Genomic DNA, 13,542 nt, shown 5'->3' with positions numbered 1-13,542 from the left:
TGAGGGGTAGAAACACCACTTCAATGTCAGGATGCATATCAACAGTGCTCCTGGATGACCACGAGCACTGTTGAGCATTTAAAGCATTTAACAATGTTTTCAATGCAAGATTGTTTTTGCTGCAATAATCCCCAACGCTTGGCACAAAATGATGATTAAATCAATCCTCAAAAATGTTCTTATTGACCCACGCCTTAGGACTGGATTTCTATATCACTGGCAGAAATGACTTGGAATATTCCTTGAAAGCTCTGGGGTTTTCCAAATGGTACACAAGTAAATGTTTAAGTTTAAAGACACCTGCAGCATTGGCGACAAGCAAAAAGAGTGAGCCTATCTTTAGCAGCTTTGTACCCTGGCACAGATTTCTCCTCTTTGGCAATGAAGGTTCTCAATGTCATTTTTTCCCAAAGAGCTTTAAAAACCTGCTGAGCATAATACCCACCCTCTTCAATCATTTCAGACAATGTCTCAGGAAAAGCACAAGCCACCTCCTCATCAGAACTGGCAGCTTCACTTGAGACCTTGATGTTATGCAAATTGGCCCTGGCTTTAAAACACATAAACCACCCCCTACTTGCACTAAAAGGCTCAGCATTAGAACTCTTCTCCTGTTGTTTCTTTAGATCATCATAAAGACTCCTATCCTTTTCCTGAATGATGCCTAAACTCACAGGAGCACGGCATTGATTTTGATCCTCCAGCCAAACAATTAACAGTTTCTCAACCTGAGTGTGGCAAAGTGGAAGCTCCCCAACAAGCTACAGTGCTGGTCTCCCACTGCCTCTGAGCACACTGCCCACCTATCTCACTTGCCACACCTTGCTGTTAAGTCATTACGATCTTGATTAGGTGGGAGGCTGTCCTTTCTGGGCCCGGATGTCTAGGGCCTTGAGTACACACTACTACCTCTCCTTATGTGTCCCATGCCTCCCAGATGTTTCTAACAACTGTGTAAAGCTCTGGGCTGAGGCTGGGTCCAACTCATTACAGTATTAGGCCTCTCATGACCTGCCCTGTTACAGGCCATGTTCATACCACCACCCTCTCACTGAGGCCTCTCACAATCCACCGTCTCTCTCATACTACCCTTGCTGGGCCTTAGTTGTACCACCCCTCCTTTTCCCCAGGGCTACACTCACCCTGCTCTATCCCGAAGGGTCCTTGGACTTGATTCGCTTTACTCCCCGGCCAGCAAGTGTGCAACCTTTTGGGCATCTCCCGTTGCCCTCATCCAAACAAGCGCTAGGCAGTTCACAAAATACCATGCAGACCCTGTCTTTGTCTCGTAGCTGGGTAATGCCCCCCAGCTACTCTCCATACAGGGCTGCTGACTTGCCCCCTTATTTCTCTGCGGCTTCTTCTCTGCCGCCCTCCAATCAGCCTCAGTTGCTCGAAGGCTTACCTAGACCTAACTGGGTCCCCCAAGTTAACAGGACCTCGAGCCCCCTCTCTCACAGGGGCTCAACTCATGCCCCCTTCTCACAGGGCCTCAACTGGTTCTATTACTCTGATGCAGCCCTTCAGGTGCCTCTCTGTACCCAACTCCGCACCTTCACCTCCCCTGAGGCCCATACTCCGCTCCCTTCTCTGGGACCTGGGGCTAAATACCCCTTCAGGCTCAGGTGCCCCTTGTCAGTGTCCCTGCCCCACAACTCTCCTTCTCTCCCCAGGGTCTTACATCCCACCAGGCTCAGGTGGCTGCAGCTGTGCCTGGCCCCACTACCCACTCTGCAGGCCTTGCCCCCACCAGGCTCAAGTGCCCCACATGGGCATGCCTGGCCCTAACTCCTTCCGATGTTGTATTACCTGCACTAAAATGGGGGCTGGGGTTAAGGCGCACCTTCTCGCCTTTCACCAAGGTGGTAATTGGTCTGGCATTTTTTGAGGGCTCCTACGCCACTATGAGCCCCACTAGACCACCCGTCTCCAGCCAGGTGCAGTTTTGAGTCATACACAGGACCAGGACCAGGACCAGCCTCCAAGCCACTCCGTAGCTCTTGCCCTTACCTCTGTGTTGTCTCCAAAACAGCAGCTCTGCCAGGAGATGTTCCTTCCTCAGCACCAGACAGCAACTGCTGTCTCCAGCCCTGGTGGCCTGAGTCCTAAGATGGCTGCTCTTCAGAACTGGGCTGTACCTGCCTGTTGCATGGCCCAGTTCTTAAAGTGGCCTTCCCCCTTAAAATGGTTCCTGGGGAGGGCTTTCCCTGCTGCTCAGCCACCAAGCTCACACAGAGCTTGCAACATCCCTAAGTGGCGAGCACCCTACTGGTGCTCTGCCACACTGAGCAATAAGTCCAACATGCTGCTTAGTTATCACAGTTGACTGCATAGGAGCTGAGACCTTAACGTGTTCCTGAATTCTTACCTTGTCTTTAGATATCCCCATGATAGTTGTTTGGAAGATATCCAAAGCTCTACTGATTTCAGTTGGTGTTTCACCTTTTTTGGATCTCTTAAATTATTTTCATTTTTGTTTCCATTGTAATTGCTCTACATTTCTTAGAAACATCATGTGCACCAGATTTATGTTTTTCTGCCATTATTATGGGCAAAGAAACACTAAATTTTAAGAAAAAGTTTGGAAACATGAAGCTTCACCATGTAAAAATGGTGTCGGAACAGCAACTGAGCGTCTTGAGTCACGGAGATGGGCGGCGTGGCGGGTCAGCACAGGGAGATGGGTGGCACAACCAACTTGCTTGCTGGTGTGGCATCATGTCAGATTGAGTGTCGTAAAGTTGAAATCGATGTTGCAAAGTCAAAACAGTGCATGAATTTATAAAGGTTGTAAATGCCTTTCGTCATAACTCAAATGTCATAAAGTCGAGGGCTGCCTGTATAATAAATGCAAGTTTCGCCCCTCTCACTGCTGAGACCATAACAGTCTTGAATTGTATCTGTATGCATACTTGAATTTTCAGTGTTGGCAGTCTTGGTAGCAACAGAACCATCTTTATTTGGAGGATCTGAGTTTGCCGAACTTGCCATGATTCTTAGTAGGGAACTAACAGTTTCACTACATGTCACACTCCAACTTAAGCTTGGTCTTTAAGGATACCAACTCCCACCTTCCCCTCCACCCCATGGGTAATTGCTTGGAGCATGACAGGGAAACCTCCTAGAGCAAGGCATTTCGCATCCCATTACTGTGAATGTCAAATGGTTACTTTCAGTGTTGACAAATACCAGCTCCATCTCACACCCATGTTTGTGCCCTGCACTAAGCATGTCTGGTCTCAGCGCTCTCTCACACCCGTGACTAAGTCCCGCACTAAGAGTACCCGGTCTCAGCTCCATCTCACAGCTATATCTGTGCCCTGCACTGAGCATGCCCAGTCTCAACTCCATCTCACACCTGTGTCTTATCCCTGCACCAAGTGTGTCTCATCTCAGCTCCATCTCATACCCATGTCTGTGCCCTGCACCAAGCATGCCTGGTCTCAGCACCCCCTCACACCTGTGTCTGAGCCATTATAGCTGCAGGACAGTCCAGGATCCCACTGCTGAAATCCCCAAACTCAAGAGGCTAATTGAATTTTCAAGTTGGCAAACACCAAGGTGATAATTTGCACTTCCAGCAACAAAACCTGCTTTATCTATTCAAACTCACTCACATCCACCCACTACAAGGAAGGGTGGAGATAAGAAATTACAGGCTCTGGAGCTATACCTGGTGAACAAACTATGTAACTCTCAACACAGAAAGACCCACAATCATACTTGCATGATAAATACTACAAAACCTGTTGCAGAGCCTGGTTCAACTACATCTGGTTTAGCTAAACTATGTCCATCAAGCTTTAGATAGCATGCGATCAGGCTTCTAAACAAAATTTAACCCCATGAATATGTATCATGTTATGGGCTGTAACACATTATCAGGTTGTAAAGTATAACATCTATCATGGCCTTGTACATCCACAACAAAGTAGGGAACTATGCAACAGCAGGGAACACTGATGGCAGACTTGCCAATGCATCCATTGTTTACAATTATGTAGACAAATGATGTGGTCCAGTGAAAATGATCCTTGCACACAAAAGGATTTTGAAACTGCTGTTAGTTTCTGAAATACCCTTGTATAAGGGTCATTTAGTGTTGAAATGGGAATGCTGCAATGGTGCATTAGGCTTTTTTTACTTTTTCATGGTTCATTTGGGATTCTAAAACCATTAGAAAATTCTCTTGTATGCTGATAAACTTCACCTCTGCCTCAGTGCTCCTGTGCACTCACCACACCCCCCCTATCAGGTAGACCTGAAGGAATTGGACTCCTTTTGTTCACAATTCCTAAAGCACTGGACACCAACAAGCCTTTTAAGGAACTCCAGAAGGTGATGGCATCTCTAAGACACTGAGAAAGGCAATATAGGGTATGGTGTACTTTCTTATGCCTCAGAAACACTGACAGCATTTGAAAACTCTACAGATGTGTTTGCTCAAGTATTTGTGAAAACCATGTGGCTCTGGTCATTTGGTGTGCCAACAAAATGCTGACTTGCACCTATGTTCTGGCTTTACTGACCTTGGAATGTTCACACAATCTCTCAAGTGTATTTTTAACAACACTCCTAGCAGCAGAACTTTGGCCACCACCATCCTCCCGATTTGCAACTTGTAGTTGTGTCAGAGTTGAGGGTGTAGTTTTACTAATAGGTCTGGACAACAGATTTGTACAGGATACAACTACAAGTTCAGAAAGGGTTGATCCTGCCTCTGGCAGGATCTTTAGAAGTCTACAAAAGCCTTATCTATTGATAATGAGTACCACTGGTGGGTGCAAGACTGTTATGATGAGTGCACTGGGACAGTACGCTTAAATCAGTGGTCTAGTAAGCTGTGTTATAACTTACTACAATTTCTCAGAATCTTCGTAGTAGAACACCAGAAAAAAGGGAAGGTGTTTTCAATGTGTTTCAAAAATAATGATGCACACAGGGTACTGTTACACCTCAACACCTCTGAAATATTGGGATAAAAAATAATATACAGAATGCAAACCTGGTGAGCTGTAAATATGTGCCATATGCTCGAGGGATAGACAGAAGACAGATTTCTGGCCCCATACAAGTGAATGTGTCTATCACTGAAATCAAAAGCTCCACTGGGAAGCAATGCAGGCATCTATGGACAGAATTTGGCCTCTACACTGCAAATATCAAGTTTACAATGTAGCTTTTAATAAGACTGGAATTACTGTACTTAATTTAGATCAAAGAAAAAAGGTTTTCATAACCACATAATAAAAGTAAGAGTGATTAATGATAGGTAGCCAAACTATATTTTCACTTCAGGCCTGTTAAGAGGTACTGTATTACAAATTCTATTTAAATGGAATTATTAATTAAGTTGTTTTCCTCATTGTTGGCAGCAATTGTGCTTTAAGAACATCAGAATAATGATAACTTGGTGATGCAAGAAGACATGGAACGTATGAATAAAATGAAATAAATTCCCAAATATTGCAGCTACATTTTTGTCACTGGTGTTATGACAGTGAGAATAAGGGAGGAAGCGTAACTGCAGGAGATTGATTTTAAGATAGAGTTTGAAAAACAGCAGTGGCCAATGAAAACAGAAAATCTAGTTTGGGCTTCAGTGACATAGGTAAAAAGAAGGCATGATTCACCTGATATAGCTGAATAGAAAGCACAAAACCAATCACATTATATGATTTCCAAGATTAAAAGTAAGTCCATTACCTCTAACATTTTCTGTCCCACTGAAATTTGAAAGTGTTTTGCCTAAATCCAAAAGGAACAGAATTTGGCTGCTTGGGTGAATAACAGCCGTCACATTAAAAGCTGCATTGTTTGAAAGAACACAGAGCAGAACCTCAGAAACAACACCATAGTGCCTGAAAGCCAACCAGTTAACCTATAAGTTTAATGGTATTTCTTATTTCCCAAGGTTAATTGCAGCCATACACAATAGTTAATTTAATATTTTTCCTCATCCTCAGTTTCAGGCTTTCTGTCCACCAGTGCCAGGTTTCACTGAAGCCTGAACTAGTTTTCTGTCTTTATTTTCATTGGCCATATACCTGCACTCCTTCCAACCCTTCCTTAAAACCCATCTTCTCCAGTTATACCTTCTCCCTTATTCTTACTGACAATAACTTCACTCTTCTAAAAGTGCTGTTCTGTGTTTTGGGATTGTCTTAGAATTTTCAAGCTTTCCAGGACAAGGGGTATTTTTCTGTTTGTTCAAGTATCATGGACATTTTCAGTGCAACATTAAGTATTTTGTATGATAATAAAAGTGAAGAATTCCTGGACTGACAGCATGAGAGAACAGATATATACTCAGCAGTTATGGCATAAGCACAGTTCTAGATAAGTGCATTAAAATATGAAAAATAAAAATTATTTGGGGATATCAAACAAAATATCTATCACGACTTATTAAAAAACACTGTATTCCCATGCCTTTCACTCTTCTCATATCATTTGCACTTTTCACTCTGATATCCAGATAAGTATGACCACCCCAAAAGTTTAAATTTCACTATATTTATTTAAAGTGAAATATAAACTACAACATGTTTCAGTTTGGGCCTAAAATTTACCTTTCTTCTCTGCATAGAATGGATTAATTTAATAGTTTATAGGAGTAGTAGTGAAAAATGTTCTCATGTATTGCCAGGCTTTTTGATTTGATAAAATGGCATTCATATTACAAAGATATGTAAAAAAAAAAAAAGACAAAATGCATTTTATGTTGCTATTGATATTTAAATATTTCTTTACCATGAAGTATGACTGCCTGGCATGTATTTTCTTCTGACCCTTGGCTGAGGAGCTAAGGCTAATGCAATAATCAATTTCAAGGTACACAGAGGGTAAAATGTTCATAAAATGCAAATAGACCTAGAAGTATGACAGATTAGTGCTAAGAAGTCAGAACTGCAGAGAAGGTGGATTGAACAGGTCATATTCCACTCTATAGTCAAAGAATGTGTTATGCTAATATAAGCCTATTTAGCAGACACAGGACAACATTTATGATAACCACACTCAGTCTTTACCCTCTGTAAGCCTCCGGGCCCTGTTGATTAAGTTGAGCACTTAGCCTTGCGCTGACTTATGAGATCTACTTGTCAGCCTGGCTCTAGCCTGGCAAATGTGGCATTTTTGTCATCCACACACTCCACTGGACACTGACTGAGGAATTAGTAGCATTAACACTAGAAACCACTTCCCAAAGTGATTCCGTTAAAAAGGAATGGTGCCAAACTCCCAAGCTCTGTCCACGTTAACCTAATTAGATTAGGAGCCACTCAAAAAAGAAGAGACTTGCTGGTACTAGTTTCTCCTTTAATATAAGTCAGGGATGTCAAACATACAGACCATGGGCCACATCTGGCCTGCAGAGCTGCTCTATCTGGCCCACTGGACTGCAGGTGGGTCACTGAAAGTTGGGGGCAAGGGGCAGTGGCAGCAGAGGCAGAAGAGCATGCAGCGGTGGGAGCATAGTGTACATAGACAGAAAATCATATACAGGCATACCTCGTTTTATTGCGCTTCGCTTTATTGCGCTTTGCAGATATTGCGTTTTTTACAAATTGAAGGTTTGTGGCAACCCTGCGTCCAGCAAGTCTTTCGGTGCCATTTTTCCATCGGTTAGCATTTTTTAGCAATAAAGTATTTTTTAATTAAGGTATGTACATTTTTTTTTTAGACATAATGCTATTGCACACTTAATAGACTACAGTGTAGTGTAAACATAACTTTTATATGCACTGGGAAACCAAAAAATTCGTGTGACTCGCTTTATTGCGGTGGTCTGGAACCGAACCTGCAATATCTCCGAGGTATGCCTGTAGTTGCAGCAGAGAATACAGTGGCTGTGACAGCAGCAGAACACACAACACTGGGGGTGACACCCATGGCAGTGGCTCTGTCTTCCCTTATGCTGGAGCCAGAGCTGCCACTGAGGCACAGGGCAAGTAGTAGTGACAGCTTCACTTTAGCCCAGAGTGTATGGCAGGGCCTGGAGCTGCTGTTGTGTGCTCTCCTGCTTCTGCTGTGTGCTCTGCTTCCATCCCATGCTTCACTGCTGTCGCTGCCGAGTGCTCTGCTGTCTCTTCTACCACTGCATGCTCCATTGCTGCCACTGCTGCTTCTTTGTGCTGCAGGCAGGATCCAGCCCATAAGGCACCCTGTAGTCCAAATCCAGTTTGGGGCACAAGGCGAGCTTGACATCCCAGGTAAAGGAGGTAGGACAGTGCTGTTTATCTTCAGATCCTGAATTCAAATCCTGATGCTAATCAGGATCAACAGAGTTCAATGTGACTGAATTTTGGAATTTTCATTTTTGTTTCGAAAAAGCCTGTATTAAGCTGTAATTTCTTTAAGAATGGGTGGACAATGATTAGGGAATGCCACTATTGATGCAACCTGAACTTTGTCCCAGACCAGTACACAAAATGATACATAATTTGTTCTGCAGAATTTCTCCTTTCTTCATTTGCTATGCACATGATGGACAGGAATGGAGAAAAATACTGAAAGATGGGTGTGCTGTGGGGAGGGATTCTTTCATGTTTAAAGAACTGTCCAGGAACTCTGCAGAGCTGGGTTCTACTCCTGCCTCCAAAATGTATTTCTTTGCAAAGTAGGACAAAACTAAATTAATGTGTACGTGCAAAGAGGGCAAATTAATGTCCCATGGACAACCTTATATTTACTTCCATTTTTGTGGCTTCTTTAATATAGTTTCTCCCATTCTTTTGAAGAGGGGAAACATTTACATGTTTTGAAGCAAATTTTCAATTCTTGTGTGGGGCTAAGTTTTGTTCCTGAGTTTTCCCTTGATCTAATTATTTGTAACAAATAACTGAATCAAAGGCTGAAAGCAATGCCAACCAAACAATCTGTATTTATATTCTTAACTCCCCTTCTCCCCATTCCCTCCTACCTGACCTGCAGGGCTTAGTTCTTCAGGTCTCCCCATCTAAACTGGAAGTATTTGTTCTTTTAAACCCCTTTTACTACTTTTTAAATTGCACTCATAATTCCTCATTACCTTTTCTACATTTCATGTCTGCTTTGTCTACTGCCCTTTTCAGGTTGGTAGACTCTTATTCAATTTTTTTTGGTGATTCCCTTACATTAGCATCATCAATGGAAAAATGTACCATATGATAATGACAAGAGTATATACATTATTTGTATGTTTTACAAGGTTGATTGAGAATATTTGACTTTGGAAAGGCAAACGGTGTGTCAGGGAGCAAGATCTCCTTTATTTTGGATGGTAATATATTTTTCTATGCCTTGTGACCCTAAGATTAATCCTGGTGGTTCTGCTGGGGTTGCTATTCTATGACCAAGAAAGTCTGACCTCTCCTTCCCATCCATGTTGGCTACTTCTGCTCCCCTGCCCCCACCTCCTTTCAGTATCATTGTAACCAGCAGGAATTTTGCAGTCATACTGTCACAGACTGAGCTGACTCTCTGTATGGCACCCCTTGACAGGATAGTCTAATTGACTGATTGTTAATTGAGTACACAATTAGTCAGGGGCAGACATGTCTAGCAAACTTTCTCCTTTGCCTCTTGTTTGCATAGGGGCAGTAGTCTCGGAAGCCACTTTCTCTAGGTTTCCAGTGCCTAAAAACCAATGGACACAGCACATTCGTCACTCTTTTTGCCTAAGGCACTAAGTAGCTATATCCCTATTGGCAGAGGTGGGCCTGTAATTTCCTCCCTCCCTGCTGTCCATTTGCAACTGCAACAATCATAAATTGGACTCTCTCTGTGTCAGTAATGAAATGTAATTTTTTAACATGTATACTGGCATATTCTGCAGTAAGGATTGCAGCATTTCGTTGCTTGTGGCAATGCCTCTCTGTGAAGCTAAAAACATGTCACAAACTGGCTTTACAGATGTGACATGCCACCTAGACTGCTGCAAGCCTCAGTGGACAAGCCAGAGTGGACATGCCTCACTACATTTGCGAGAGACAGGTCACACAATGCTGCACTCCTCACCGACTTTTTTATAAGCAACTTCCCATTCAGATATTTTCTGTCACATTTCATGTTATGAAACTGTTAAATAAAATATATCCACATTATATTAGTAACTAGCACTGAATTATACTTGAATGGCCTATTAAATGAGGAGTATTTTTGATGTTACATCTTCAGAGATAGGAAAACCACATATGTGAATAAGTGTAATCCATTCATGGCTTTACGGGCCCATATCCTCTAGAGTGTGTCCCTGAGTGCTGGATTTTACATTTAGGTTGCTGAGTTAGCTGAAATAGCTGTAATATCACCAGTAGGCAAAGAGCTCCCTATTGACTATGCATAGAATGAAGCTCCTGTGTGTTGTTTATTTCAGCAAGCATGTGATCTGGCTTGTGTCCATGAAATATAATACTGTTATACTTGTTTTTTGACAGAAGAATGTGAGTAAATGATATGCAGGGTGAAAACTCTTCTTTTTTTTTTTCAGAAAGCTACATTCCTTTTCTTGGACACACAGAGACATACATATTAGACATGCTTATGTTTCTTAATGTGCCTTTGGGAGGAATAATCTGGTACAGCTACCTTTTTGTGTTCTCTCATACTTACATTTTACCTCCTTGGGGCTAGGAAAGTGCAGCACTCTGCTCAGAATCAAGCCCTCAGTATTTTATTTTCTATTACCACTTTTCTCCAGTCTCACTCTATAGAAATCTCTCAGGCTTCACGTTGCCTAAAACCTAACGCTGCTGCTCTAGAATTTAATGGAGTTAAACAGTTTCAAGTGCATCCATTGTATTCAAATTATTCACAGTGATACATGGCAAGTTCTTTCTACCTAATAAATACAAATAGAAATCATATGTCTGAGTGGTATTTGTACTTATTTGTAATAAGTACAAATACCAACATAAATTCTGCATCTTGGCATTTTGACTCTTGCAGTTTTATAAAATTGGATTGTTTTAACTCTACTGTTTTAAAAATCCAGGGCCAAGGCCAAGGTCTGAATCACATCTTGGTATTAACAGACCAAAATATAAACACAATGGAGAAAAAACAGGGAAACAGACAGATTAGACTGGCATGTGTGAGATCTGGACTGGATTCTTGCTCTCTTGTTCTTCCAATTGACAAGGAGGCTAGAAAGGTTGCTGAGGGAGCTGTATTCTGACACAGGGGAAAGGAATTTCTTCCATTACTCACCAGCCCAATTTCTTGCATTGTTCACAGTGGCTTCAGCCCAATAAGAATTACTTCAAAGCCTTTATTCAGCTTATACTGTGCTTTGGACTGAAATTTAACAAGTCTACTTCAAGAAAAGCAATGAAGATTTAAGGATCGTAAGGCCTTCTGGGCTTTATTATTAATTTCCATTGATAAAAAGGAGAAAACTTCCCCTTTGCTATTTTCTCTCCTGGACACATGGATGGATCTGAGAGCAACCAGAGTGGCTTCCAAAAATTGGACTCATACATTAATCGTTCCACAATCACGGGGATTTAAACTTCAAATTCATGGAAGTGGTCACTTCTTTCAGTTCCACCTACTAATTTTTGTATTAACTTGATAAATTCATTTTCATCACAGGTATTGAAGGATCTCATAAACCCACTTCTGAGCTCAGAAGCATCAATATTCATAATGCGGGCCCAGGCATAAAAGTAGCAGAAAATACAATAAGAACTTGATCCATCTCCCATTGAAGAGAATGGCAATTTTCTTACTGATCTATCAGTAGGAAAGACACTCTCTCATCATAATGGGAGACTAAATTATAAATCAGTTAGTTGTCCAATAGTTTTGAAATCAAATAAATGCAATTTAAATGTTAAAAAAATCACAGAAATACAAGAGTGGGAACAGGATTTTAACAGACAAGTAAACAAGATAAAATTATTAAAAGTCCCAATAATTAAAAAAAAATGATGGGTTGCATTAATTCCCCTTCTCCTTTGCATGTATCATGTCTATTGCAACATAAAATAAATATGTTTGCACTATAAAGCTGATAATAACCTTTCGATCACTACATTAAATCACATATTTATATAACAACAATAAACATTCTTAAATGTGAAATAAATTGTATTTTATGGGGAAGGGAGAGAGAGAATATAAAATCCATATGTTAGAAATGATGTTTGAATTACAGGCTTTTACTGCTTACATTTTATACATCTTAAAAAGAGCAAGATGTCATGCTGCTAAATTATAGCTCAATTTAAAGAAAAATATTTTAGCTGTTCTTCTGCTGCAAAATGCTTGCTAACCTCAGATTTTCTATTTCCTCTAAATAAGTTTTAATTAAAATGTGGTCATGGTTATATTGTTATCAGAAACTGCTGATAAAAATACCGCTTTATATCGTACAGCTGGGCGTAGTCCATATATAACCATCAAATAGACACTCAGATTTACGGGGACAATAATCATAAAAACCTGGAACTTACCTATAAAGTAGGATAGTAGTATTGCCAGGAGCACTGAGACTCCTACAGCACAGAGTGCAGTACATTTCCAACTACAGTACTTGGAAGATTTCTTGAATTTAAAAGCACTTCTTGATAGAGTGTTCCTAGGTAGTGGCCGAGTAGGGGGGGAATAAACAGAGCCGGATGCCATTGTGTAACCTGGTGTTGCAGTACTGAACAGTGGTGTGGTCCCTGTTCCTGTTTTGAATAGGAAATGCCTGTGGAAGAAAGACAGAATATTAAAAGATTAAAAGAACATTTGGAGTAAGCAATAACTATATCTCTCCTTACTACTGCTTCCTTGTTTTATTAGCATCTCACAACCTAGTCAAGCTATGATGAGTCATAAAAGCAACACATGACAGCACTAAAGAAAACCAGAAGAATTTTCTCTGACAAATGTGGACATGCACGTTTTGTTTTGTTTTTTAGTCTGATGTTATAAACTACAGTGATACTAGGATAAAGTCAACATTATCCAATAGATGCCATGCAGGTGTCACTTGAATTTAAATAGAGGGAAAATAGCACTCTCCCAAATATAAATTTTTGAGAACTTTTAGCAAAATTTGAGAGTTAAAAGTTATTGGTGAAGCCAAATGATTAGTTTCAAAAGCTTTAGATTCTCCCTCTGGAGAAAACTATCAACGTATGATCATAGACATAGAAGCTGGAGACAGCTCTGGGGGTGCACTGGAAAAATATTGGATGCTGTGACAGAATGGCTAATACAGAATGGCTCATAAATCCAGATACCAAAAATCTGGAATTATCACAAACCTGGCACTTCTCCCCCACCACTCTAGGACTGGCTGCTGCTCCTCCCCCTGCTTTCCTGGACGTGTAGCGGGAAGCTTGCACATGGCAGCTACCGCTGCCATTCACCACTCTGCACCACCGTTCCACGTGCAGCCGCTGCTCTGGGACTGGCTGCTGCTACCCCGCATCCCTGCTCTGCAACTGGTCACTGCACCAGTTTCGGAAAAATCCAGCATTTTCAAATTTCTGGCAAGTGCTCAGTCCTGAGCATGCTGGATTTATGAGGTTATACTTCATAGCTCATTGGTTTCAGAGGTAAAAGTTT

General features: G+C 41.4%; 1 protein-coding gene across 8 annotated transcripts in view; it reads right to left on the bottom strand.

Moving 5' to 3' along the window:
- The window catches only part of TENM3 (teneurin transmembrane protein 3), a 456,764-nt gene that overhangs the window by 158,581 nt on the left and 284,641 nt on the right, over positions 1-13,542 (bottom strand). For all 8 annotated transcript variants that reach the window (XM_019534649.1, XM_019534650.1, XM_019534652.1 and 5 more), the window contains one exon: positions 12,438-12,676. In XM_019534649.1, the coding sequence (XP_019390194.1) occupies positions 12,438-12,676 (239 nt within the window). The remainder of the gene's footprint in view (positions 1-12,437; positions 12,677-13,542) is intronic.

This window comes from Crocodylus porosus, unplaced genomic scaffold (assembly GCF_001723895.1).
Source record: "Crocodylus porosus isolate Cpor-Errol unplaced genomic scaffold, CroPor_comp1, whole genome shotgun sequence".
NCBI lineage: Eukaryota > Metazoa > Chordata > Crocodylia > Crocodylidae > Crocodylus > Crocodylus porosus.
Note: the sequence above shows the minus strand (reverse complement) of the source record. Positions and strands in the feature narration are given on the sequence as shown.